At 41.0% G+C, this 27,612-nt stretch overlaps 1 protein-coding gene across 1 annotated transcript; it reads right to left on the bottom strand.

Moving 5' to 3' along the window:
* Window positions 1-278: 278 nt before the first annotated feature.
* On the bottom strand, window positions 279-27,488 carry ACO2 (aconitase 2). The gene is made up of 18 exons (XM_089523712.1): window positions 27,382-27,488; window positions 20,972-21,114; window positions 19,758-20,016; window positions 18,951-19,043; window positions 17,765-17,923; window positions 17,255-17,405; window positions 12,200-12,304; window positions 10,121-10,212; window positions 9,307-9,412; window positions 8,617-8,774; window positions 8,426-8,499; window positions 6,944-7,055; window positions 6,221-6,343; window positions 5,668-5,823; window positions 4,418-4,609; window positions 2,256-2,388; window positions 1,696-1,817; window positions 279-749 (listed from the first exon to the last, which is right to left on the bottom strand). The coding sequence occupies exons 1-18, from the start codon at window positions 27,415-27,417 to the stop codon at window positions 612-614; spliced, it is 2,352 nt and encodes a 783-aa protein (XP_089379838.1). The 5' UTR covers window positions 27,418-27,488; the 3' UTR covers window positions 279-611.
* Window positions 27,489-27,612: the final 124 nt, after the last annotated feature.

Below are 27,612 nucleotides of genomic sequence, written 5' to 3'. Positions count from 1 at the left end.
GACCTCTGCCAAATGTACAGTAAATTTTAAAACTGCATTTTCTTGTACGTTTCAAAAAGAAAACTTCCCCCAGATCAGTGTCTTCAGTGGCACACTTAAGATAAACAAAGCTATAATAAAAAGATGCTCTTCTGTAGAGTGTATAATTTCACATCAGACAGAACACAGTATAATTATTGTCAGATTCTTAAATAAACCCAGTCCAGTTCTACACACCTTGTAGCCACCATCCACTAAGAAACTAAGCAGACTGCAAAAAGAAATGCTGAGACTAGGTATGTCAGTCACAATCTTTATTTTGTTTTCCACAAGAGCAATAATCCTAATTTTTCATCCTTTCACCATCACTGAAATGATCGGGCAGAAAATTCATTGGTAAATAAATACAAAGCAATATGGGACAACTGAAATGTATCAAACGTAGGCAGCTATGAAAAGCCAGAACCTGGTAATGCAAAAAGCAGTACTCCTATTAGTGTCAGCAATTGAGTACTGTAACAAGAGGAAGCTAAGGTTACATTTGATCACAGACATTTATTCCCAAAAATCATTGTGGAATTGCACTTTTATGGAGACAGTCAAGTCCTCTGGATGTGCGTACTTGTGTAGGTTCAGTGCTTCTGCAGCTCTTTCATTCTGTTGAGTGCACTGCCAGCTTGGAACCACTCAATCTGAGTCTCATTGAAAGTGTGGTTCAGCATAATTGTCTCTTGGCTCCCATTAGGATGCTTGATGATGCATTTTAAGGGCTAGTGAGAAAATGAGAAAGACAAGTTTAGTTTTAGCATCTCAACCTGTTCCATCAATGCTCTAATACATAAAGTCACAGCCATTCCAGTCTAAAAATACATCTTATAAAAAAAGAATGTTACATTTTGCAAGCAGGATTTTGATAAGAGGCAAAGGGTCAGTTTTGTTTCAATGTAACTTCCATTAAATTTAAATGATTTTCAGCTCAAGGGTCTATGTAAACACGATTCACTCCCCAACGTGTATAATAGATCATATCCATTGGCAATGAGCAAGTAGTTATGGAAAATATTTGTGCTGCTGAGCAGTGGTAAGCAGACACAGCAATGGCAAAAAAGCTGGTATAGGTAGGAAGCAGTGTCACCCACCATAATGCCTCAGACCCTACCAATAAATCAGGGTTGCAGGGACTATGAGAGGGCATGGTTGGGGGAGGGGTGTGTGTGTCAGACACAGCAACCAAGGTTCCAGGAAAAAGCACTGTGCTTGGATGGCTGTAGCCTCTGGAGGGTCTCAGCCATTCATAGCTGAATGGTATCAGTCCACAACACCAAGCCTGAAAGAATCCCTACAAAGAGAATACATCTCAGACTTCCAAAAAATTTTATGTAAATACCTTGTTGTACATTATAATTAAATATGAACAGGGAATGAAAAAAATGGAACTAAAAGCATTGATAAGCACTGGGAATGGTATAAGGTACAGAAGGCAAAACAAGAAATATTAAAAGGGCATCATTTTTGGTTTTTCATGCTGCTCACTTGATTACATCTGATGAATTAGAAAAGCTGGATTTGCAGCAAAATGATCTCCTGAAATAATTACTTTCCAACTACTATATTCCCAAGTTAAATATCAGAGCCCTGAAATAAAGTAGCCTATTACAAACATACAATAGCCGGCACATAAGGAAAGGACTTCTAATGAAAATCTGCAGCCATTACCTTTCCAGGAGCAAAATCTTTCAGCCCCACGATACTTAGCTTGTCTACTGGGTGAATCTTGTCATAATCAGCTGGATCAGCAAAGGTTAGTGGCAAAAGACCTTGCTTTTTCAGATTGGTTTCTGTGCAGAAAATTGGGTTTAAATAAAATGTTTTAAGATAGCTTTCAAAAAGACAGTTGTATCGATTTCAGCATGAAAAGGAAAAAAGGGCAAGAGGAGGAAGAGGAATTTAGCAACACCTGACGTACACTCTTTATTTTAAGTTACACATTCTAACTGCCTGTTCCAAAGAACCAGCTAAAAGTCTCAATATTATGGATCGATTTTGCCATTTAACCTGCTTTTTGAGTCATGAAAATCAATTACATATCTAAGTAAAGTATGATACTTCTTCGCAGGGATCAACCATGGATGAAGTAGTGAATTTATGCATATATACACCTGCAGGTGTCCCCAAAGATATAACATTTGTACAAAAAGCCCAAACTAAAAAAACATAAAATGCAGCTTCTCTAACATTTTTACTATAGATGGCTTAACAGAAAGTAGGGTTCTCACCATGAATCCTTGCAAAACTCTTGACAATGATGGCTCTTCCTCCTAGGTGCCGTGGCTCCAATGCAGCATGTTCCCGACTTGAGCCCTCACCATAGTTTTCATCCCCAACTACCACCCATTTAACACCTTGTTTCTGTAAAAAAAGAAGAAGAAAAAAGCAGGATGACACACACAACAATTTGTTAGCAGCTGCAAGTACTAAACTTCCATCAAGTATTTCCTTCAAAAAAGAGGACAGCCACCAGTTTTGGCATATGTCAGTCACATAGTCTTTTGAAGAAATAGATAGCTGTATGCTATGAACAGCAGCAGAGGAGCTACTTTAAGGATGCCAGCTCAAAATGGAAAACCACTCTCCATAAAAGAGTAGAACACACTACCTTAAAGTTTTAGTGCTTAAGAACAATGACCCAAAGTCAACATTATGCTCATGCAAATGTTGGATTTCTCAGTCCCTCCTCTATGCAGCCTTTTTCAGATTAAAAATCTGCTCATGTAGGTTTTCAGCTTTCCAGAGTCAGTTTTCAAGGTGTCTTCTGAGGGCTGCAGTGGTAAGTGAAATTTTATCACCGCTTACAATGTATGCTGTTCTTGCACATGCAGAGTTCCAGTGTTAGAAATAGCCTTGGATGACCATCTGTGCTTTGATTTTGTATTCCTGCATGGCAAGGAGTTGAACTTGATGGCCTTTCAAGTCTCTTCCAACTCTATGATGGTATTCTGAAGACTATGTAAGGGCTGAAAACCCATTTTTCTAGAAAAGCTTGATCACTCTAACATGAAATAAGGAAATCTCTCTCTTGTCAATGAAAATTGGATGGGATTTCTTTTGAGCATGTGTATGTTGTTTTTCACTGCAGAAGGAATTAATATTGGATTGGCAACACAGTTTATGCAAAGTGCTTTAAGATATAGATGCTTATTAATGCCATTTAGATACAATTATTCACAATATAACTACTTCATGATTCTAGGATAGTTTACTGTTGGGCAGAGTGAAATAACTGCCTCTTAGGGGATGCTTAGAGATCACGAAATTAGTGAGTGTGTTTGTGTGTGTGTGTGTGTGTGGGGGGGGGTACTTTCAAAAATCAAAGCCAAGCAGGAACACTGTTTGCATTTAAAAAACCTTTGGTACAAACAACAGCTTGGATCACCTCTTATCTTACATGTCAACCGTTCTACCGAAGTGAGGCACAGAAACATATTTAAATAGAAATCATGTTTTTAAAGAAAAAGCAAGAGGCATAATTGCTTCAGAAGAGCAATGACATAATTAAAATTAATATTAATAGTATTAAGACAAAATGTATAACTAAAGAAGCCAATAAGCTCCTATATTGACTACAGGAAGGTGAAAAGGAGGGAATTTCTGGAAAACACAGAACTGCCTTTTGCACAGAAATACCAATGATCCATCTAGCACAATACTGTATATGTCAGGAGAGTGTAACCTGTACCTCTCCAGATGTTGGTGGACTAAATCTCTTGTGAGCCCTAACCAATTTAGCTATCAATAAGAATGGATGAGCTGCAATCTGCCAACATCTCGAGGGTCATTTCTTAATTGCCTTTCTCTATTTTAGACTGACAGCCAGTGGTCCTTCAGGGTTCCAACAAGGGTCTTTCCTAGAGATGCTAGGAATTAAACATGGGACCGTAAGTATGTAGTCTACTACTGTGGTGTGGGTCTCCTGCAAATAGATGTCAGTGTAAAGAACCTGTGTGCAATGAGACATGAATGTCTTCAGATTTAGCTGAGGTGAGACTAGGATCAGATATGAGAAGGCTGGGCTGAAATAGAAAAAATAAAGAGTTTCTAATAGCTAGCAAAATCTGTGGTCCACCCACATCTTTCCCTATTTTCAGTGTTGGTTTTGACGGTAACTGAAGGAAGAGATACCAAAACAGCATCCAGTGGCTGAAAGTAGAAAAGCAGCCTCTTGTAGCTGGTCATGATTCTGTATAATAGCAATGTTGGATGCAACATAGCTATTTATCAGCCTTATTGTAATATCAGAGCGGAAAATAAGAGGTTGATTACACCATCACAATTTCTTCTGTTTACATTTTAGAAAGAAAATGGAAAGGGGCAGCAATCTCTATAACACGGACAGAAGCTACAGACTGTAGTCCCTATAAGCTATTTACAGATGTCTTACCTTGTAATAACGGGCTGTATCAGGAACAGGTCCAAACTCTTGGGTTAATGCATTCCTTACTGTGTTGGCCTTGTCATTCTCAATGTTTATGGCTCCAATCAGCAAGTTGTTCGAAATATTGTCCAAATGACCACGGAATTTGAGCCATGGGCCTGCTGCTGATATGTGGTCAGTAGTGCATTTCCCTTTCACCTGTGACAGAAGGTAACATAAAGAGCTCAATACAGTTGTGCACAAAAGGAGCATTCTGATAATTTTAAGCCCTCATTATCACAGGGGCTCCATCAGGGTAAAATTGTAGCCTATGATATGTAAAAAAGAAAACAGAGTATGCCTCCAAAAATCTGTTGCATGCCATCATCAACAGTATCTTACATGATGTTTTCCCTTTGATGGAAAGATACCAGCTGTTCTACAGCACAAGCTAGAACTAACCAGGAATGTGATGCTATTAGTCCATTCTACCTACTCTTCTGGGCCCTTTAGTAAACAGACTAGGTCAATACCTATGTAAAAATATTTTTGATCTGCACGGCAAGAAGGAATTAATGTTATTTTTAAAAATTTGCTCTCAACTATTCTCTCCATCTTCACTCCTTCAAAAACTTGTGACTTCTCTGACAACAGCCCTGTCAATATTCACTGGCCATAGTATTTACATTTTCAATAAGCAAGTGTTTATGAAAAAGTTCAAACCTAAGTACTATATATATATAATACTTAGGTTGACAGAGCTTGTGGAAAAACTGAAGGACCCACTTTCAAGATTAGGGCTTGCCAACTGATATCTACATAGTATAGTGGGCCTTGGTATCTGCTAGGGTTTGGTTCCAGAACCTCCTATGAATACCAAAATCCATGAATGCTCAAGTCCCATTAAATACAATAGCATAGTAAACGGTGTCCCTTATATAAAATAGCAAAATCAAGGTTTGCTTTTCAGAATTTTTATTTTAAAAAAATATGTTCAAGTCATCAATGCTTGACTCCGTGGATAAAGAATCCATGGATATGGCGGGCTGACTGTACTGTACTTTTCTCTTATGAACCTATATGATCACATTGTGGGCAGAGTAAGTGCATATAATTAGACTGATAAAATACCGATCTGACTAACAGAAAGTTTAGCTATTACTCGGTAAGACTATCAGAGCACCTCTTGACACAGTATGGTATTAACCCAATGCATTTCCCACTGGAACAGAAGTATAGCACTTTCCAAATCTATGAAGTATTTCTTTAGTCTTTACCTTTATGAGGATCAGCATGTCCTCTAGGTCCTTGCCATCCCATTTATCAAAGGGTTCAAGGAGTTGCAAGCGCTGGCTGGTGGGGCTAACATCCACATGCTGGCTGCTGCCATCCTTGGGAGGGTTCTGATAGGTGTCTTGCCCTGGATCAAATTCCTGCAGGAACAAATTAAGAAGAAAACAAATGCAGGGAGAAAGACAATACTGAAGAGGAAGGAACAGGAATGAAGGAAAAGCCACATTCAAAGTATTCATGCAAGGTATTCAGAAGCACAAGCCCCCCCCCCCCTTGCATTCTATCTGCTCTGCCCTCTTTTGGTGTCATTTGGACCATATAGTCTTTCCTATTTTAGTCATGCCATTATTTTGTTACTGCCTAATAAAACCATGTTCATCATTGGATGTGATACCACTGTTTTCTGGTGGAATTACAGCCTATGATATGTAAAATAAATACAGCATTTGTCTTCACACAGTTGCGTAAGTCACTTTTCAATGATGTTCCCAGCAACCTGGGATAACAAATAGAGAATCAGACAAAAAGTAAGATTACCAGTTTGGGTAGCTCATCAGCATCAGGTGCCTCAAGTTTGAACTTCTTTCCATCTGCTCCTGTCAGATAATCAACTTCAGGATTAAATTTCAAGGTGCCAGCAAGAGACAGAGCTGTTACTATCTGGAAAAGAAGTACGTACCCACAATAAGTAGAAGAAGGCCATTTTCTTCACCTCCCATCAGTCCCTTCAACTTCTACCACTTTTTTTTACCCTGTATTATAAACTAAAAGTTTGATTAAAGCCTTGCTACTAGTCTGAAAAAGAAATGCCTGTTAGAAAAATACTATGTTCAATATGAAATGCAAGAATGGATGGGCTAAAGAGCACCTAATTTTTTGTGCTGAACTCTGAAACCCAATTACACTGGTCAGTGAATACTTTTTAGGCTGAGGTCTCTGGGGGAGAAAACAGGATTAAATATCACCTTTTCTAATACATTGAAAGAACTAAGTGTCATGCAAAGGCAAATCTTTTTGTCTTGATTTTGGGGGAACACCTATTTGTACTTGCACTTTTAAAAGAGTTGAGGACCACCAAGTTTTAAAGTCTCCAGAGAAAGAAACTTATCCCATGCTATCTGTCTGTGCCTTGAAGCAAAAGATTTTGTCCAAGTGGAGTTCTCATGTTTCCATCAAAAACTGCAGCAAAGCCAGTTCTTCATGCACATTTCTCTCTCTCAACCTCATTCTCCTTTTAATTTAAGTCTGGAAATACTATACCTCTGGGGAAGTCACAAAGGCATGAGTTTCTGGGTTGGCATCATTCCGGCCAGTGAAGTTTCTGTTGTAAGAGGTAACAATTGTATTCTTTTCTCCCTTTTTGATATCTTTTCTGCAGAGATAGGCAGAAAAGCAAAAGGTTATCAGGGTCAATAGTTAATATGGTGCCTTAAGCTATGAGCTGCTTGCTGTTAGCTTTGTAAAGTGATATATTGTTTATACTACTGTTTAACTAGTGTTCCCAAAGCTGTGAAAAAAGCATAACCATTAGAATTCATAAGCAGAACCACAAAAAATTAACATCCAAAAACCAAAACACCAAAAAAGCATCGTCATCATCTAAAGAATGACAATGAGGGAGACAACCTACAAATAGAAGTACATTCTACCACTGCAGATCTACTATAAAACCAGCATCAAAGCACCATAGTGCCTAAAGTACTAAATGGGGCTTTCATCAGCTGATCTCAGCGGAAGTACTCTTGATACCTCTAGGACCTGAATTGTTTAGCACTTGAAAGATTAACAAAAAAACTACCCCAAAAACATTTTGTATTAGCCTCAGAAACAGACTAGTAACTAGAGTTACAACTGTGTTTCCCATCAGTGTAGTAAGATGACACCAATTTATGAGAACAGCAGAGAGACAGTGATGTTTTGCATCATCACTTTTTGTATGACTTTCCACACTGTCTTTATGGGTTGACTGACACAGAACACAGTATTCACCCTGGTGACTATCAGAGCATGAATGACAGTGGTTAAATAGTCATCTGCCAGAGGAGGTGCATCAGCTATAACTAGTATAAGACTCTACAGGCCTCAGTTACTACCTGACAATTGTGGAAAAAAATATGGTTCTATTGCTTCAAACTATGAACCCGAACCCTTACGAACTTTCTTCACCTAGCTGATCCACTGAGTTCTCCACCATCAATTCCACCTTGTGTAAGTTAAGACAGCCAATAACTGATGATGTCATTTCCTCAGCAGTCCCAATTCTCTGTGAAAGGATATCCACAATAGTTGTTCTAAGTCTTTATGAATGGGCTACTGGCAAGCAAGAGGAAAATATTCACATAGCAAACTAAGCATCCTTACATATCAAAGTTATCAGAGAACCTCAAAGACAGTTACATTGGCAATAGTCATAATGTGAAAGCAAAGAAAAGATAAAATTTGTACATATAACAAGTAATGATCAATCATACCAGCTCAGTTCTCTCTCCAAGAATTGCTTCCTGTATTTATATCAGGATAGCCTTCAGAAGTTGTAGACAACAACTCCCAGCATTCCTTGTAATTGACTATGCTGGCTAAGGCTCATAGGAGCTGAAGTCAAACACTATCTCAAGGGGCACATTTTGACCCTGTTCTTTGTCATGAATTCACTGTTTCCCACTTTAAAAAGGACTGGTTTTTACTGGAAATACAAGCCATCTGCAAGGTACAACAATTTGTCCTGCATATATTCCACCTTACCTGTCCCACTGGCCTATGCATGGTCCACAAGCATTGGCAAGAACAACTCCACCAACATCACGGAGGATTTTGGACTAAAGAAGGTAAAGAAGAGAGTTAGCCTGTGGAGGACTAGGTAGTCGTGGCCTTCACTCCAGCTACTGTATAATCATATACCAAGCACAAAGCAGCACAAATGTAAGAGTACTCACATAGCCATCCCTTTCAATGGTGGCTCGGATCTGTTCTGAGCCTGGTGTGATGGTGAACTGAGACTTGCATTTAACCCCATGGTCAAGAGCTTGTTTTGCCACTGCAGCAGAGCGGCCCATGTCTTCATAGCTGGAATTGGTGCAGCTACCAATAAGACCTAGGTGCAACCAACCAAAAAAAGAAGTCAGTACCACACTCCTCCAACATTCAGCACCAGACTCTTCCAACTTCCTTTGTAGAAATGTAATTCAGTAGTACTTATTATTTCAGCCTAAAGAGCTACTCAAGCATATATATATTTCAACACTGGAGGGGGAAAAAAAGAACAGCCAGCATTCCACCATAAGAGGATGGTGACTTATAATGAGATGCTGAAACTTCTTGTTTTCATAATAGGGATGTCACAGGAAGGCATTAAGTTCTAGACAAGAAAATGTAACTACATCCACAGGACCTTTCGTTCCACTATAGACAAGTGATGCAAGAGAGGAGAATAATTTTCATCTAGCTTTTCCTCTTTTCTTGCACACTTGATGTACAGAATATTCTTCTCAAGAACTGGCAAGATCTGAATGAAACAAGCCATGAAGAAAATACTTACAGGCAGATGAAATAGTGTTACTCTTGAAAGAAACACCATCAACTCTTTCAAACTAGAGAATCATTAGTAAAGAAAAAATACTACTCACCAACTCTGATATCGATTGGCCAGCCTTTCTTTTCTGCTACAGAGCCAATTTCTTCCACACTGTGTGCCAGATCTGGGGTGAAAGGCCCATTGATAAGTGGTTTTAGCTACAGGGAAAGAGACAATGCAAGCAATGGTTGAGAACATTTTGAAACTACATTACGCTGCCACAGTTTTTCTGCACAGTACCAGCAAAGGTACTTTTCAGCAGCATTCAGTACTTCTTCAAAATGCTATACTTAAGTATGTTGGTTACTAGGTCTAAACCAGGGAAGAATAGGCACTCACAAGTAGAAAAAATATACATTTTAGATCAGGCAAGAGATAGGAGTTAATTGGCTCTTAACTCATAACTGAATTATAGTTCAATTATTTCATTTGGCAGAAGTGACTTTCAATTGATCCTTTTATCTCTCTTAATGTGTTTTAAATAGGTTTTAAACTGTTTTAACTTTGTGTTTTAGCACAGTTATTAGATTGTTTTTAAACTTTTGTACTAATAGTTTTTAGATGTATTTTATTTCAATAGTTGTAAGCCACCACAGGTACTGTGCTGGAAGAAAGGTGGGCTATACATTAAGTAAGTAAATAAGAGTCAAACTGGATATGCATGTTCCATATCCGAAGTTATTATATTTCACAACATATATCTTCTTCTAAAGTCCAATTTGCCTGATCAAACAAAGGCAAAGCCTTTGAAAAGTACATCATTACATTTCCCTCTTGAAATAACAGCATTTCAGTGGCCTTGCTAGATCTCTTCCCAAACATATGTTTTCCGAGAGTATTCTGACACAGTAGAAGACCATCCTTACCTCACTGAGGTTAATTTCAATTAGCTGGTCATAGGGACAGCCAGGATCAGGTTTCAAGTGTTCTTGGAACTCTTCAGCCAAATTAGCAATCTCTGAAAGCAGAAAGGAGAGAAAAATGGAACAATTGTTCAAGAACAGATATGTTAGTAACAATCCGCTGTAAATAATGAGCAACTCCTTTCCCAGAGTCCTTAAAGAGGACCCAACAACTATCCCAGGCACCAAGTATATTTGGGACATGTATATCCAATCGGTCTGAGAGAGGAACCCTGTGCTTTAACCAAAACAAATGACATGGATTTACCACAATTTTGTTGTGGATAGTTTACATCCAAAGCCACTAAGACACTGCACAGTTGCGGATCAGGAATAATCAGGGAAATTCCTCAGACACACATGCCCCTCTGACTCCTCTCTGTGCCTATGGAGAAGTATGAAAACTTTAGCTATTACTCTAGAACAGGCCAAATTCTATATTATAGACATGTCCAGAAAACTATGGTTTGTTCTAACCGAAGTGCAATTAACCTGGTTTATTTCAACAAATTTTATTCAGAGTAAGCCATGGTTTCCAAAGTTGTCTATAATATGGAACTGCTTTTGGATTTAAAATTACAATAGATATGAGAAAGTGACATACCAGATGGTTGCCATTGCTCACCTTCAAATAATATATACCATGGTTTAGACATCTGAGCAGGGCCATTATGGGCCAAAATAGATGACCCTGAAGGGGCGGCTTCAAGCCACCCCCTATGAAGCTGGATTGAAGTCGTCTAAAAACCTGCCTTGAAGCCATCTGAAAAAGGAGCGGCAAATAGCCACTCCTTTTTGACCAGCAAAAAGCCGGTTCTTCCTGTTCCATCATGGCCAGAAACTGGTTTTAAGGTGCTCCAGCAGCATGCAACAAATAAACGCTGTGCCACTAGAGCACCCAGAAGTCAATCCACGTGTAAATGGTCAGGGTAGCTTCACCGTGTGCTCCGAAGCCACCCAAACGATGGCACAAAAGTGCTGTGTGTTTTGGTGCTATGCTTTAGTTGATCATGAAGCTATTCAGTCTATCCAGAGTTACAGGAAATTACATTTTACAAGAGCCCTGGATGATTCTTTATTGCTCAAACTGAGCCTGAACTAGGCTAAGACCAAAAGCTACAACTCTGCTTCACCTCCAAATAATAGAAGTCAGCCCATGTAGCAAGGGCTCTGCCTTTCATTACTCCAAATTAACAGTCAGGTGGCTTAATGGAGCATTCCTTTAAAATTATAGTTTGTTTCATCCCATGAAATGAATGCCTTCTACACTCCTAAGTTTCTTTCAAGGTTTTCCAAGACTCCTGTTGGGCTTTTTGGGGCTGAAATCAAATCAAATCACTTACAATAAAAGACAAATGGCTAAGAGATGAAAGACTGGAGCAGTCCTAGAGCTTTTCAGTCTCACTACTATCATTGTTCAGTCTTTATCTCTATTCTTAAACATAAATATACCCAAAGTATTTCATTACATCATTGTCTTACAATTCAGATTGTTTAAACAAGCAGATTGTTTAAAGTAATACACATTTAATAAGTTCTGCATATACAGTAACACTTAAAACACACAGGACTAGAAACAAGATTTAGCCACAGTATTGGATCTCTCCTGAACAACAAAGAATTGAAAGAAACTACTTTGATGTATTGCTTTCATTCTTCTCAGGAAACTGTTTACATAAAAAAAGTAAAGGTTTTCTCTTGACAGGATTTTCTGGCCGTGACAATTGCACAGAACGCTGTTACCTTCCCAGTGAAGTACCTATTTATCTACTTGCACTTTTACATGCTTTCGAACTGCTAGGTTGGCAGAAGCTGGGACTAGTGACAGGAGCTCACTTCATCAGGCGGCACCTAAGCCTCAAACTGCTGACCTGCCGATCTTGCAATTGTCAGAGTCAGTGTTTTACCTGCTGAGCCACTGTTTACATAGAGAAGATTATAACATAGCACATCAATCTTCTCCTAAATTGGCTTCTCACAAGGCAGAACAGTGAAGATTTGTCAGTGCCTTCCATACTGTATGATCCTTCATAAACTTCTTACCAGCTCGCCCAGTCTTGGACAAATACTTCTTCATACGAGGATTGTAAGGAAAGATAGAAGTGGTAGCGCCAATCTCTGCTCCCATGTTGCAGATAGTTGCCATTCCTGGAGTTAAAAGAGATCCAATCCACAAGTGAGGACAGAAAAGTCAGATGTTTTACCCATTAAGCCACTTCAAGGAGATATCTCAGTCCACCATCAGGAAAAAAACACAGACATTAGTAGATCTTAGAGATAAGAGACCAACCTAAGTACCTTAAAGGCACCAGATCCCATCTGATCTTGGAAGCTAAGCAGGGCCAGCCCTGGTCAGTACTTGAATAAGAGACCACCAACTAATACTAGGTGCTGTAGGCTACATTTCAGAAGGAGGAACTGGCAAAGCCCCCTCATCTTAAGTCAACAGTCAACTTGATAGGAAGTATGTGTGCGAGCATCCACCACCCACCCACATGCACACACCTCTTCTAAGCCAATGGGGTATTGTGATCTCTGTTTTGGAAATATTTATACAGATTTGGTAAAAAAACTAATTCAAACTCCATATATTTTAAATAAATTATAGAGTGAATTGTCTTTTTCCACTTCATCTTCCCCTAGATACTTGAAAGATTTAAAATGGACATTTAACTAAATAAGCTACCAGGGATCTGACTTAAACCTATTAAAATGAATGGGAAAGTGATATAAATAGCATAAGCTAATAAGAGTCCATTCTAACCCAAGCAAGTTCTTAAAATAGGACAGGGACAGTAACTTATCATTTTGCCTGTATCAGAAATTATTAAAGCATATGTGTTGTTACACTTCTTCAAAGGCACTGAAATGGACTTTTTTCTAATGATGAGTAGCTTTTCTTTATTTTTATATGTTTACTAAAAATTAATTACAGGTGTTCCGGACCCCCCCACATAAAAAGAAACCCGTAAGCTTAAGCCCCATTGGAAGTAATGGGGCCCATGCTCACTGCATGGTGCCACATAGCACTGCATGCGCACCACGGTTGCGTGTCCAATTACTTCTTCTGGGGCACGCGAGGCTATTTCTGGCGCGGCTTCCAGCATATAGCATATGATGCGGGCGCACTGTACTGGAATATTGACATGGTATGCTGACTCCATCAATAGGTTTTTACTCTTCTCTAATTTGCCTTTAGCTTATCACAGGCATTAACATATACAGCGCAAACTGATAACAATGATATCTTATATGTAATGTATATGGGGGGGGGGGGGCTGAAGGGTACAGTGGACCTCTTTCATTATTTAATCATTTAAAAAAACCTGTCATTTAAGGCCTTCACATTGTCTCAGTTTGCACAAACCCCAAAATTGGAAGCTAAAGCAAATACCTTAGGGAATGTGCTCTGGGACAAATAATGGCGTTCAGTTCCACACACTGTGCCTATTTATAGCTTACTCGAGGCAACTATATTTTTTCTTCAGCTTTCTGGTTCAGTCCAGACGGGCAGAAAGGAATGGTTCAGAGCAGCAAAAGTGTCACATCCAAACTGTCCTCATTGAACTATAAGGCCTATATTTCACCTAGGCATGCTAAGTTTTGTTTGGTCATTCTGTCTCCCATGCTATTTAACATTTACATGAAACCGCTGGGAGAGATCATCCGGAGACATGGGGCGCGGGGTTATCAGTACGCTGATGACACCCAAATAGTCTTCTCTATGTCTCCGACTGATGCAGTGACCGAGGATGGCATCTCTCCTCTCGTGGCATGCCTGGAGTCAGTAATGGGCTGGATGAGGAAAAACCGACTCAGCCTGAATCCAGAGAAAACGGAGGTACTCGTGATAGGTTCCCCTGGTCCAGGAATGGCGGTGGTTCCACCTGTCCTGAACGGGATCACGCTTCCTGTGAAGGACTCCGTGCGCAGTCTGGGGGTGCTTCTTGATTCGTCGCTCCACCTTACATCTCAGGTGAATGCGACGGTCAAGAACACCTGTTATCAGCTTCAGCTTATTCGCCAGCTGCGCCCATACCTGGCCCAGAGGGACCTTGAAACGGTGGTACATGCTCTGGTAACCTCTAGATTGGATTTCTGCAATGCGCTCTACATGGGGCAACCCTTGTATCATACCCAGAAGCTACAGCTGGTACAGAATATGGCGGCCAGGCTGGTCACTGGTACTTCCAGGACCAGCCATATTACACCTGTGCTTAAAGATCTGCACTGGCTGCCTATTCGCTTCCGGGCACAGTACAAGGTGTTGGTGATTACCTATAAAGCCCTACATGGCTTGGGCCCAGGATACCTGAAGGACCGCCTCTCCCCATACATTCCGCCCCGCACCCTCAGAACTTCTGGGCAGCACTTACTTAGGGTTCCTGGGGCCAAACTCTCCTCTACAACGAGGAGGACGTATTCCATCGTTGCCCCGACCCTTTGGAACACGCTGCCCACAGAGCTCCGCTCGGCCACCTCCCTGGCACAATTTAGAAGGGATTTTAAAACCCTTCTATTTCGAACTGCATTCCCCGAGTGAAGTCCTAAATAGCCTCCCTCTCTATGTTAACGGCAAGATGGATGGCTGACCGGGGGTTTTTAAGTTGTTTTTAATTTGTACAATGTATGTATTGTTTTATTATGTTGTTCACCGCCCTGATCGATGGAAGGGCGGTATATAAATAAAAGTTTTATTATTATTATTTATTATTCACCAGCTCCTTTTCTAGGGCTTCCTGACAGTACAATAAAGAATGCCCACTTGGCTCTAGTTTGGCACAGCTCTCCTCTGTATCAATTCTTGTTGTGTGCTTTCAGATTCTGACATGGTGACCCTAAAGCAAACTTATCACAGGGTTTTTCTTCGCAAGTTTTTTCAGAGGGGGGATGTGATTGACATCCTCCGAGGCTGAGTGTGTGTGTGTGACTTGCTCAAGGTCACCCAGTGAGTTTCCATGGCCAAGCAGGATTTGAACCCTGGTCTTCAGAGTCATAATTCAATATGGAAACCAAGAACCATGCTGGCTCTTATATCAATTCTAGCAGTAGTTTAAGGAACAGTTTACAAAGACTCTTTTGCATTACATTACTAACCTATTACATTTATGGCTGCTTGCTGAGTTCTAAATCCACTTCCGATGATGAAGGGCAGAACCAAGGGTAGAGGCATCCAGAGCCTCCGTGGACTCCATTAAACTGGATCAGTTTGAGTTGGTCAGTACCGATGATGTGGACAAGATCATTGGAAGCGTTCGGAAGACAACCTGCTCTCTCGATCCCTGTCCCTCATGGCTAGCAGCTCAGGGGGGACCGGTGGTAACCTCGATGTTACACCGGATTATTAATACATCTTTGAGGGATGGGCAATTTCCATCCAGCTTGAAATTGGCCACTATAAAACCGCTGTTAAAAAAGCCCTCCCTCGACCCCCTGATGCATAGTAATTATCGGCCAGTCTCGCTGCTGCCATTTTTAGGGAAGGTGATTGAAAGGGCGGTTGCACTCCAGCTTAAATCGGTCTTGGATGAAACGGATTATCTGGATCCATTTCAAACTGGCTTTCAGGCGGGCTACGGGGTTGAGACGGCCATGGTCACCTTGGTCGATGATCTCCGCCTGGGCATCGACAGGGGAAGCGTGTCCCTGTTGGTGCTCTTGGACATCTCAGCGGCTTTCGATACCATAGACCATGGTATCCTTCTGGAGCGCCTGGCGGAGGTGGGAATCGGGGGCACTGCGCTCGAGTGGTTCCGTTCCTACCTCTCTGGGAGGTTCCAGATGATGCAGCTGGGAGACGTGTGCTCCGATAAGAGGGCCCTCACAACTGGGGTCCCTTCAAGGAGCCATTCTGTCTCCCATGCTTTTCAACATTTACATGAAACCGCTGGGAGAGATCATCCGGAGACATGGGGCGCGGGGTTATCAGTACACTGATGACACCCAAATAGTCTTCTCTATGTCTCCGACTGATGCAGTGACTGAGGATGGCGTCTCTCCTCTCGTGGCCTGTCTGGAGTCGGTAATGGGCTGGATGAGGGAAAACCGACTCAGTCTGAATCCAGAGAAAACGGAGGTACTCGTGATAGGTTCCCCTGGTCCAGGAATGGCGGTGGTTCCACCTGTCCTGAACGGGATCACGCTTCCTGTGAAGGACTCCGTGCGCAGTCTGGGGGTGCTTCTCGATTCGTCGCTTCACCTCACGGCTCAGGTGAATGCGACGGTCAAGAGCACCTGTTATCAGCTTCGGCTTATTCGCCAGCTGCGCCCATATCTGGCCCAGGGAGACCTTGAAACGGTAGTACATGCTCTGGTAACCTCTCAATTGGATTTCTGCAACGCGCTCTACATGGGGCAACCCTTGTACCACACCCGGAAGCTACAGATGGTACAGAACATGGCAGCCAGACTGGTCACTGGCACTTCCAGGGCCAGTCATATTACACCTGTACTTAAAGATCTACATTGGCTGCCTATTCGCTTCCGGGCGCAATACAAGGTGTTGGTTATAACCTATAAAGCCCTACATGGCTTGGGCCCAGGATACCCATACATTCCGCCCCGCACCCTCAGAACATCTGGGCAGCAACTACTGAGGGTCCCAAGGGCTAGATTAGCCTCCACAACAAGGAGGTCATACTCCATCATCGCCCCGACCCTCTGGAATACGCTGCCCATAGAGCTCCGCTCGGCCACCTCCCTGGCCCAGTTCAGGAAGGAGTTGAAAACCTTCCTGTTTCGATCAGCATTCCCCGATATAAGTTCCAGCTAGTTTCCCCCCCCCCCCCCTTTACAGCAGGGGTAGCTGGCTGGTGGGGGTTTTTAATATTGGTTTTAATAGTTGTATTGTATTTGTATTGTTGTCTATGTTAATTTTTGTTTTAATTTGTTGTTGATACGCTGTATTGTTCTGATTGTTGTTCACCGCCCTGATCATAGGAAGGGCAGTATACAAATAAAATTTTTATTATTATATTATATTATATGAAAATTAATTACTCTCCTGCTAAGCCATCAAACAAACGAATAGCAAATAATAGACTGCTCTGGCTGTTATAGTCAGCCAAACATTCGAGAAATTAAGTGGCCCTTTCTTACCTGTGCAAGAAATAGAGTCTACTCCAGGCCCATGATACTCTATGATGGCTCCTGTGCCACCTTTCACAGTAAGAATGCCAGCTACTTTCAGGATCACATCTTTAGGAGAGCTCCAGCCTGACAGTGAGCCAGTCAATTTTACACCAATTACCTGAAAAACCATCAATAAAATTAAACTAGCAGGATGAGTACCTCCAAACAAACATGTGGATTAATTTTTTTCTTGGTTTTCTGTTTTAATGTCCTTATGGGAAACAGGAAAGGAAGAAGTTTTTGGAATGAAGATTAAGGCCTATCTGCTGACAAGGCTCTGGTATGTTTAACAAAGTTAGTGGTTCAAGCTGTAAGAATGGGAAAGACTGAAAATCAGAATCACTACTTGAAATTAAATGGATACACATAATGCCAACCTACTGAAATACTGTGAAACCCCAACACTTGGAAAATCCTCTTATTCATATACCCCAGCTTGTGCATGGAGGAAAATGTTTCTATTCTTCATGGTCTCACCTTTGGACATTTCAGCTCCCACGGTATTCCAGCCATAACATCAACAGCATCAGCGCCACCAACTCCGATACAGATTCCACCCAAGCCACCACCATTAGGGGTATGGGAATCTGTACCAATCAGCATAACACCAGGATATGAATAATTCTCCAAGATGATCTGAGAAACAGGGTAAGATATATTTAGACAAGATCAGCAGGATTCTTACATCAATAGATTTTTATCCAAAGAACGTTTGTGAATTTGTCTAGCATTAAAGGACATTTAAGAAGGTGGACAGCTTGGACTGGCCCTTCTCTGTGGTATAAGCTATACAAATTAGGGGAAAAGAAAGGTATGTCAATGGTAAGGAAAATAAAAGGGATATCAGTAACAAATCATGTGGATTTATAACCTTCCATTATCTGATATTTCAGGATTTTCTGCTCTCTAACAATCCACTTAGTTCATTATAATGAGCCTAATAGCTAAGTAGCTTAATAAGGACCAGATACTCTAAAGTCAAATCAAGCAAAATCAATTCAAGGCCTCTTTAAGAGGACAAACAGTATAATAAATGGAGTGAGTTCTGGAACAAAAGAGCTCATCTTCCAGTATGTGGAGAGAAAAAAATTCTTAGGTGGTCCTCTTAAGCCCTTCCTATCAGCAATGGATTCCTGCAGGGTGACATGCAAATGACCTTTGTCCAGAATCCATGTACTTCAGACCTGCCAACTTATTCTTTGGTTTAAGAGTGGGCAGGGCACAGAAAGAACTCAAGTGTATTTTTAAATGCTTCATGTATAAGCCCAATACTGCTTGCCAGAAAACTATGTATTTGATTACACTTTGATCAGTATAACCTCGATTAGGCTGGAAAATGTGTCCAGAATATCATATCCAGGAGAACAGCATATCCAGGAAAACAAACAAAGGTGAAACGTCAAATCCATAAGGGAAACCACAGTGAAGTAGCAGGGCCACAGCTTAGTAGCAAAATATATATCTCGTATGTACAAAGTCCACAAGATTGAATCTCTTGCCTCTTCCAGTAGAGTTGAGAAGCTCTTGCCTGAAATCCAGCCATGCCACTATGCAATGTACTGCGTGAAATAGACTGATGGTGTGACTGTGTGTAAGGCAACTACCTACACTCCAAACCAGATGGATTTGTTCTCTTTTTGCTTTTAGGAAGGCATCAATTTACCTGGTGGATGATTCCTGATCCAGGCTTCCAGAAACCCACTCCATACTTGGCACCTGCTGTTGCTAGAAAGTTGTACACCTCTTGATTAATGTCCTGTTTAAACACAAAAATAAAGCATATCCAATAAAAATCTTGTTAAAATTTCTACAGGTAAGGCCAGAGGTAAACCTTTAATTCTGTGCTGTACATATGTTTTTTTGAGAGCAACACAGAGAAGGGCAGCAAGGATGATAAGAGGTATGGAAAGCAAAACATATGATAAAAGGTTGTAGGAACTGGGCAAGGTCAGCTTGGTGAAAAGAAGACAGAGGGGGTGACATGACTGCACTCCTCAAACATCTTGAGGGCTGTCACAGAGAAGAGAAGTAGGCCTGTCCTTTGCTGCCCCAGAACGTAGGACCAGATCTAAAGGTTTTAAGTTACAGGAGAGCAGATTTTGATTGAATATGAGAAGGAACTTCTTGACAGCAAGAAAAGTTTAGCAATGGAACCAATTGCCCAGAGAGGTGGTGGGATCTCTTTCTTTGGTCATCTTCAAAAAGAGGGTGGACAGCTACCTGCTGGAGATGCTTTAGCCTGAGATCCTACAATGATTAGGCCCCTTCCAACTTTATGATTCAAATGAGCTGTTAATTCTAGACTGTGGAAGAGGAGTTCTGCCACTTATGACTACTTACTGTAACTTTAGCCAGGATGCCAAAAAGTACTAAGGTGCAAAAGCAGGTATGGAACTGAATTTCACACATTAATCTGAACCAGCCAATTGTTTGTCTGTGTACTTCCAGTAAGTAAAATATAAACAATGACCTTTGCTCTTCTGAGATCTTTCTCACCACCTAGCTGTGCTTCAATAAGGTGATCACAGTGGATAGTTGAGGGCACGGCTACTTTGGGCAACCCACTGCTGATGAACTGCAGCATGGCCATCTGGGCAGTGGCATCCTGCATGGCCACACGGTCTGGCCGCAGACGCAGATATGACTTGCCCCTCTCAATTTCCTGTTTCACAGGGTCATCTAAGTGGCCATATACAATCTTCTCTGACAGGGTGAGGGGACGGTCCAATCTGTTGGGAAAGAAAGAGAGAGGTGGAGGTCTTTAGCTTATACCTTTTAGCCATGTCCTATATTTCAAATGTAAGGGTTGCAATGTGACCCATGAAAATGCTTCCTGTAGCCTGCACCTTAGCACCAATGCAGGGTGAGGCTCACCATCAGGATCTATATATGGCAATAAATGGCGAAATTAAGTCAGCAGAGGAGTTAATGATAACTAATAGGCAATCATCTATGTATGTATTTTTGAGCCTGCACCTGCATTTCATGTATGTCATAGTTAAACTGCATTAACAGGTTTTAGATCTTGATTAAGTAGAAAATCTAGTTAGTTTACTATGGTTAATACTAGTGTTGATGCAAAAGATCACCAAGTTTAATGCTGGCAGGGAACATTTGCACTCCAGATAGGAGGCAAGAAGAAGAATCCTGTGGCCCATTCCTGCTTTTTTAACCACAGTCAAGAAATCAGAATCATTATGCTTGTACTGGCTCCTGAAATTATTTACAATGTCTTCAAGATTTCTTTTTAAAGATTATTTTTATTGTAGTGTATAAAATAGATATAAATACTAAAAAAAAAAAAAATAGATGCAACAAGAAGAAAAACAGAAAAAGAAACAAAAATGACTTCTGATCCTCCTCAGCAGTTACACACATTTATATACACACACTCACAATAATGCCATACCTCACTCCTTACAATTTACACCCATAAGAAAGTTTCTTACGTTTCCTCTGCTCTAAAGGAAATGGGATACAAGATTCCCACCCACCAACAAATCTCCACCATCATATAGACATGAAAGACCTGCAATGGTACTCTGTATTCGTTCATCTTACAAAGTCTACTATACAAATGTAGTTTATTAACACAGCTCTATGGTGTTATTTTTTATTTAATAGCGTTTTGAAAATTTAATATTCCTGTGCAACAACTGCAGTTTTTTCCAGCCCAGCTCTTACCTCTTCTGGACAATTTTGATGTTTTTCTCAAGCTTTTCATAATTTACATATTCATTGGGTTCAAACTGGCTCATAGCCACCTTGGCCCGCTGGCACAGGACGGAACTGACATGGTACCTTCGAACACTTTTACCCAAGGCTTGCTGAAGAAAACAGAAAAAAAGGGTTGTTAGCTCTCACCATTGCTGTTTTAAAGAAAGATCCTATAGTTAAAAGATGATAAATGCTTATAGCTGCTGAATCCCAAACATCAGGTAACATGGCCGTGACTGCTTCCAAAGGAGCTCGTGTCAATTAAAGTACAAGTTCTTTTTCCTACACTCAAATGTTAAGTCATTTCTTCAACATCTCTAGTTTGCAACCAAACAGAACTCCTGCATTTTCTACAATTCCTCTCCTCTTTTTTGCAATGCAATACTCACCAACTCAGTGTCAATTCTTGGGAAAGTCCACATTTCAAAGATTACAACAAAGACCTGGCCCTCAAAATACAGATAGGGCAAAAAAGACTGCAGATTATCCAAAGCAGAATGAATGTAGGAAATAAGCAAAATAATTCCTTACAAGTAAAAAAAACCCAAAAAAACCCCAACACCCTTGTATATCAGATAGAAACACTCTGGTTCTAGATTTCTAATTGTTGCAACGGCCAAAATGGGAAAGCATAAAAAATATTACAACTGTACTTCTGCTCATTCTGCTACATAAGTAGCCCAGGCCACAAAACTTCAGCTAGAATTCATAGCTTAGGTTCCCAGGATAACTTTGAGCTTGTCAGGACATACTTTGTCATACAGAATAATCTCACAGAATTAAAAGAGCAAGTAAATGCTACTATGAGCTTCTCAAAGAAAGAGCAGGGTACAGATATCTTAGGTTATGGCTTCTGGGAGAGGTTAATATATTTTAGTGGAGATGTAGACTCTGTTCACAGTTAACAACTACTGATTCTCCTCTCCCTCATTTGCAACAGCATCACACATAAAAGAGATTACTGGACTAGTATATAGGTAATCATCGCCTGCATTTAATAGATAAGGATTATGCTTCAAGCAGAGATTAACACCATTGCCTGGTGGTGGTGCTATCTCTGACAAAGCTTTCTTCTTTCACATTGCAGAACTATATTTAATATATGCGTAGAACACCAACAGTGCACTCTTTAACATGTTTACTTAGGAGTAAAACCCATTAGTTAAATGATACTCTCTAGTGAAGATGCTCAAAACTGAAACCTAAGCATTTTTCTGTCCTCATGTGACAGAAGTCAGAAGCTCTTGAAAAAAGCTCTGATCAACTGATGATTAACTACCACAAGACCCTGTTCAAGTCTGCTGTGAACATTTCTCAACTGGGAGGGGATCTGAGACAGAGGAAGTAACTTAAGACTCAAATAATGAAGCAGAACTTCCAGACGTATCACTCTGTGGTATTTTAAAGATGTTAAGCCCATCTTATAATCATTTCTAGATGCAAGATACATATAAGAACATGTCAATTTCAGTTTGTGGCTAGATTTTTTTTGCCTAAAGTTCCAGAGTAGTGAGACTCTTATGTCAGGCCTATTAACCCTAACAAACCCTATTAAACACAATGAAATCTAATTCCAGGTACAGTATTCATATTTAGTTTTTGGCTGCACATATAAAGCAGCATGCTATTCTTCTAGTACTGGTATTAAATTGTCTCTTTCCCTTCAAGTTGTCTGTCAACTTATGGTAAACCCTGTGCTTGAGGCCTAAAGAGATTATAGAAAAACAGGACCACAATGACTGAGGCAGATTTTACTTCTATGAAATGACAAATCACCTCAACCTGGATAGTTAATAATAATAATAATAGGTTTTATTTATATACTGCCCAATCACTGGGAATCCGAGTGGTTTACAACAGAGGGGATAATAGACGGTTCCCTGCCCTCAGGCTTACAATCTAAAAGACATGACACAAAAGGAGAAGGGAATGGTGAGGGAATGATCAATTCAGATAGCAATGAAATACTCTGAAGGTTTAATTTAACCAAATGATAGCACTGAAATACTCTGTAGCTTTAATTTAACCAAATGTTAGCATATTGAGAAGGCTAAGAGACTGCAGTGGCCTGTACATCAATAGTGTACTAAAGTTTCATGCTACAGACAAGTGGATTTAAGAAGTGTGACAGAAAGGTGAATATTTTTGTAATAGAATACTCTATATCAAAGTAAAACTAGTTAGCAAACTTACTTTATTTCCATGCTTTAATTCAAAATAAGATTGATTACTGGGATTTTAAGGACAAGCACTAATCCCCTATATGCTATAAGAATTTAATCTGTAAAGACCTGGCCAGTTTGTTTTTCACTATTTGAGTTAGCAGGTACTTAGGGCTCCATTCTCTTATACATATCATAGGAAAACAGCATGGGCATCAGAGATAGCTGATCCTATTCCCTTTTTACTCCCTTCTTCAAACATACCAAAAACAATACATTCTTCAATTTAAAGTGGTCTTATGTTAAGAATGGCTTGAGGACAGCATGCAGCACCTTAAGCCATATTTGAACACCCCTCCAAGCTCCCACATCCCAAAAGTGAGAGTCCCCAAAATTGTTATTTGCCAAAAAATAGCCAACAGCCTCTATGGGGTTACTATTTGTCATTTTGCTGTATTTTCGGGCATTTGGGAGCCTTCACCTACTTTGAACAGATAACTTTTTGTGAAGTGACAGCTCCTTTTCTAGTCAGAAAAAAAGGTACATATGGCCTAGAACAGGTGAGACATCCCCAAACTGCAGCAATATCATTAAGAGTGGCCCCAGAAGCTTGAGGAACTGTATTGGTCATTTGGTGGTTAAAACTGTTGACCACACAAACACACTTATTAACCAGCGGCAGTTGCCCACATTGCATTATTAATAGAATTTAGTAACTTCTTGCTTGCAGTTCAGCAACAGTTGAGTGATGGAAGCCTATGCCCATGGAACACTTATCTTTTGAAAACTATCTTATCACATTTGGGAAACTAGTTTTCTGGGTGCCACCTTGAAATATGATTACTCTGATCCAAGAACCAGTGTAATGCCTCACAAATTCCATCTCCACCATTATCGTTTACTGTATTTAATGCTACCATATATACTTGTTTATACGATGAAAATTTTATTCCAAAAAAATGGATTCCAAAATGCTGGATAGACTTATATATGGGTCTCCACGGTAATATGGTTCAGAAAAATGGTGGCTTTCAGGGGAACGGGGGTTGATTGGCATGTCCTTTGTGCAGGGAGACTGCCCTTAAAAGAAACACCGCTCTCTCGTTTCTGACTTGGAGTAACTTTAAGGCAAACCTATGACAGTGTTTTCTTGGCAAGAATTGTTCAGAGGGGCTTGCCTTTGCCTTCCTCTGAAGCTCAGAGTGTGTGACTTGCCCAAGGTCACCTAGTGGGTGTCATGGCCGAGCTGGGAATCAAACCCTGCCCTTCCAAAGTCGTTGTCTAAGCACTATGCCATGCTGACTCAAATTGCATCTATTATGTGTAAAAATCCATCAAATATATTGTGAACAAAATCAATGGTTGCTCAAGTCCCATTAAATACAATGGTGTAGTAAAATGGTGCCCTTTAAAGCCAAAATCAAGGTTTGCTTTTTGGAATTTATATATATATATATTTGAATATTTTCAAGTGTGGATGTTTGAATCCATGGATATGGAGGGCTGACTTCATTATTATCGTTATTAAGCTTTACTTATATAGCGCTGTAAATTTACACAGCAATGTACAACAATCAATTAAAATAGATTTTTAAAAACCTGCCTTTGGTTTACATTCTACAACAGACTCCATACTGAATAGAAGAAGAAAAATCTTTGTCATGTGCGAAAATAAGAAAGTTTATTTCAGCAATACACCTCTGCAACGACACACCACAAAACAGAACCCCCTGAACCCACCTTAGCGCAGTGGTTCCCAAACGTTAACTTTCTGTGTTATTTCGGACTTTAGCTCCCAGAAGCCCCAGCCAGCTCTGCCAACGGTCAGGATTACTGGAAGCTAAAGAACAAAATAGCTGGAAGACCAAAGTTTGGGAACCACTGTCTTAAAGAGAAAAAAACCAGCGTTAGATGAAGCCCAACTGAGCAGTGCTGTCACTAGGGCAGTGGTTCCCAACCTGTGGGTCAGGACCCCTTTGGGGGTCGAATTACCCTTTCATGGGGGTTGCCTAAGACCATTGGAAAACACCTATTTAATTACAGTTATGAAGTAGCAACGAAAATAATTTCATGGGTTTGGGTCACCACAACATGAGGAACTGTATTAAAGGGTCGTGTCATTAGGAAGGTTGGGAACCACTTCTCTAGGGGATACGGATTGCACAAGCAGACACCTGAACATGTCACAGTGGTTAAATGCCAGTACTGCAGCCACTCACTCAAACAAGGTTGGGAATAACATCTTCAATTTTTTTCTTTCCTGTTTGGTTTCTAACACCTTGCCTGATGAAGAAGCCAGTGAAGCCTTGAAAGCTTGCAACATGTATATTGAGCATTTTGGTTGTCCCAATAAAGGTATCACTGTTTGGTGCATTTTTGTTGCTATATGGCCAACATGGCTACCCCTGAATGTTTTTCACAAGGTTGTGAGTGCAATCTCAGCCAGGGGTTCAGGGTCGACTCCACCTGGCATCCTTCCGCAGGTTGCTAAAATGAGTACCCAGCTTGTTGGAGGCAATTATCTTAAATGTTGTAAACTGCTTAGGGACTGCTTGGTGTGGTATGAAGAGGTATATAAATGAAGGTGCTATTGCTAAGGGGTGGTGACACCGCTGGTCCTCAAGCACCTACCTTTGGGCAGAAACAGAATGCGGCATTCACCTGATTCCCTTTAAAATGCTTTAAAACAGTGGTTCTCAACCTTGGGTCCTCCAGGCATTTTAGACTTCAGCTCCCAGAATCCCTGATCATTTTGGCAAGCTGGCTGGGACTTCTGGGAGTTGGAAGTCCAAAACATTAGCAGAGCCAAAGCTTGAGAACCACTGCTCAATGGCGGGGAATTATTATTATTAGCCTTTATTTATAAAGCGCTGTAAATTTACACAGCGCTGTACATACAATCTTTTAGTCAGACGGTTCCCTGCCCTCAGGCTTACAATCTAAAAAGACACGACACAAAAGGAGAAGGGAGTGGTGGTGGAGAATGGGATCAGGTCCAGCAGATCTTCTCCACCTCCGAGGCCTGGACCAAGGCAGATGGACCGGAGGAAGGGCTTGGCTTCTTAATGAGCCAAAGCTCCGTGGGAGGAGGAAGGAGAGGCTCCAGGATGTTTTTAAATTAAAATTTCAAAATTTGATTTTTAAACAAAAATAAAATTTGAAATTAAAAGAAATCTTTTAAAATAAAATATTATTCTTTTAAAATTGTGACCAGAGTGGTTAAAATTCAGAATTTTACTTATGCTCAGGAGCTGAAGTTTATAGTGCTGAGATGTGAAACGTACGAGAGCAAACGCTGTTATTCTGGGTCAAGTCAAATGTTCTGTTTTGGAATGTAAACAATTTGGAAATGGCTCCTAACTTATAATAATTCTAACCCAAATAAAAGGAAGTGCTGCATAAACAGTTTGAGGACAGTGAAACAAAACATGTAGATAGGAGACTGATGGATGGCTAACCCAAGTGGGATAGAGGGATATAGATAGCCGGAATGCTAGGACATCCAATGAATATATACAGGAGGAGCGTAAATGTTTAATTGAATATAACCACTGAAAATGTGATTTGTAGTTTCCTTTGTTCCAAATAGTATTAAAAAAAACCCTTGGTTCATTTTAGGATCATGGTCCCAGTAATTTGGAATATGAGTTTCCTGCTGGAAACAACGCTGCAGCTGAAAATAAACGGTGTTTCCTTTCCAATCCAGCTCCTTGTCTCCCTGCTGGTTTCTGGTTAACATTCTGGGTTTAAGATAATCAACAATCAATAATCAGTAACAGAATTAATTGGGGGGAAACAGCGTTGGACGAAGCACAACTAAGCCTGGTATATCTGGGCAACAGGCTCCCCAGCACCGACCCCTATTACTATGGAGCTCAGGGACAAACCCTTGTAACCTTGTCCTCACCTTGGCTCCGGGGTCTGGGCCCAGCAGGCAAGGCCTCGGCCGCAAAAGGGGCACGAAGCCAAAGCAAGGAGGCTGGCAAGAGACGCCAGTCCTTCCCGCTCTACTATCAGCCCAGCCCCATTCCTTCTTCCCAGGGAGCCGGAGCCAGAGCCAGCAGGGACACGCTGACCTAGGCGGCGAAAGGGCAAAGGAACCCTCCGTGGAGAAGGGCAAGCTCCAGCCCGGAACCGCACCGCCGATACCGACGCCGGGGCTCGGTTCCTGGCCCCGCGCCGACTCCCCTCCGCTTTTATGGCCACCATACTCACCTGTAGCCGACTGACTAGGACACAGTACGGCGCCATTTTGTTCACTGACAAAGATGAAGTCGCCTGGCGATGACGTCACGCGTTGCTTTTATAGGGCTTGCTTTAGGGGAGTGGCCTACGTAGCCTACGTCGCGCCCTGGAGAGACGGCTTCTCCTTGACAGCACTTCCGGAGGCCTGACTTCTCAACCGGAAGTTGTTTTTTTCTTCTTCCCCTTCGTCTCTATGGTATC

This window comes from Sceloporus occidentalis, unplaced genomic scaffold (assembly GCF_023333645.1).
Source record: "Sceloporus occidentalis isolate IW3139 unplaced genomic scaffold, rSceOcc1.0.p SCAF_5, whole genome shotgun sequence".
NCBI classification, from domain to species: Eukaryota; Metazoa; Chordata; class Lepidosauria; order Squamata; family Phrynosomatidae; genus Sceloporus; species Sceloporus occidentalis.
This window is presented reverse-complemented; position numbering and strand designations above follow the sequence as displayed.

Bases quoted from the DNA above. Each gene is read 5' to 3' on its own strand.
- ACO2 (XM_089523712.1), bottom strand. From the start codon at position 27,417: ATGGCGCCGTACTGTGTCCTAGTCAGTCGGCTACAG. The intron at 17,924-18,950 runs GTAAATTGATGC...CCTGTTTCTCAG, and splicing joins GATCAGGAATCATCCACCAG to ATCATCTTGGAGAATTATTC. The intron at 17,406-17,764 runs GTGAGACCATGA...ATGGTTTTTCAG, and splicing joins GGGAGCTGAAATGTCCAAAG to GTAATTGGTGTAAAATTGAC.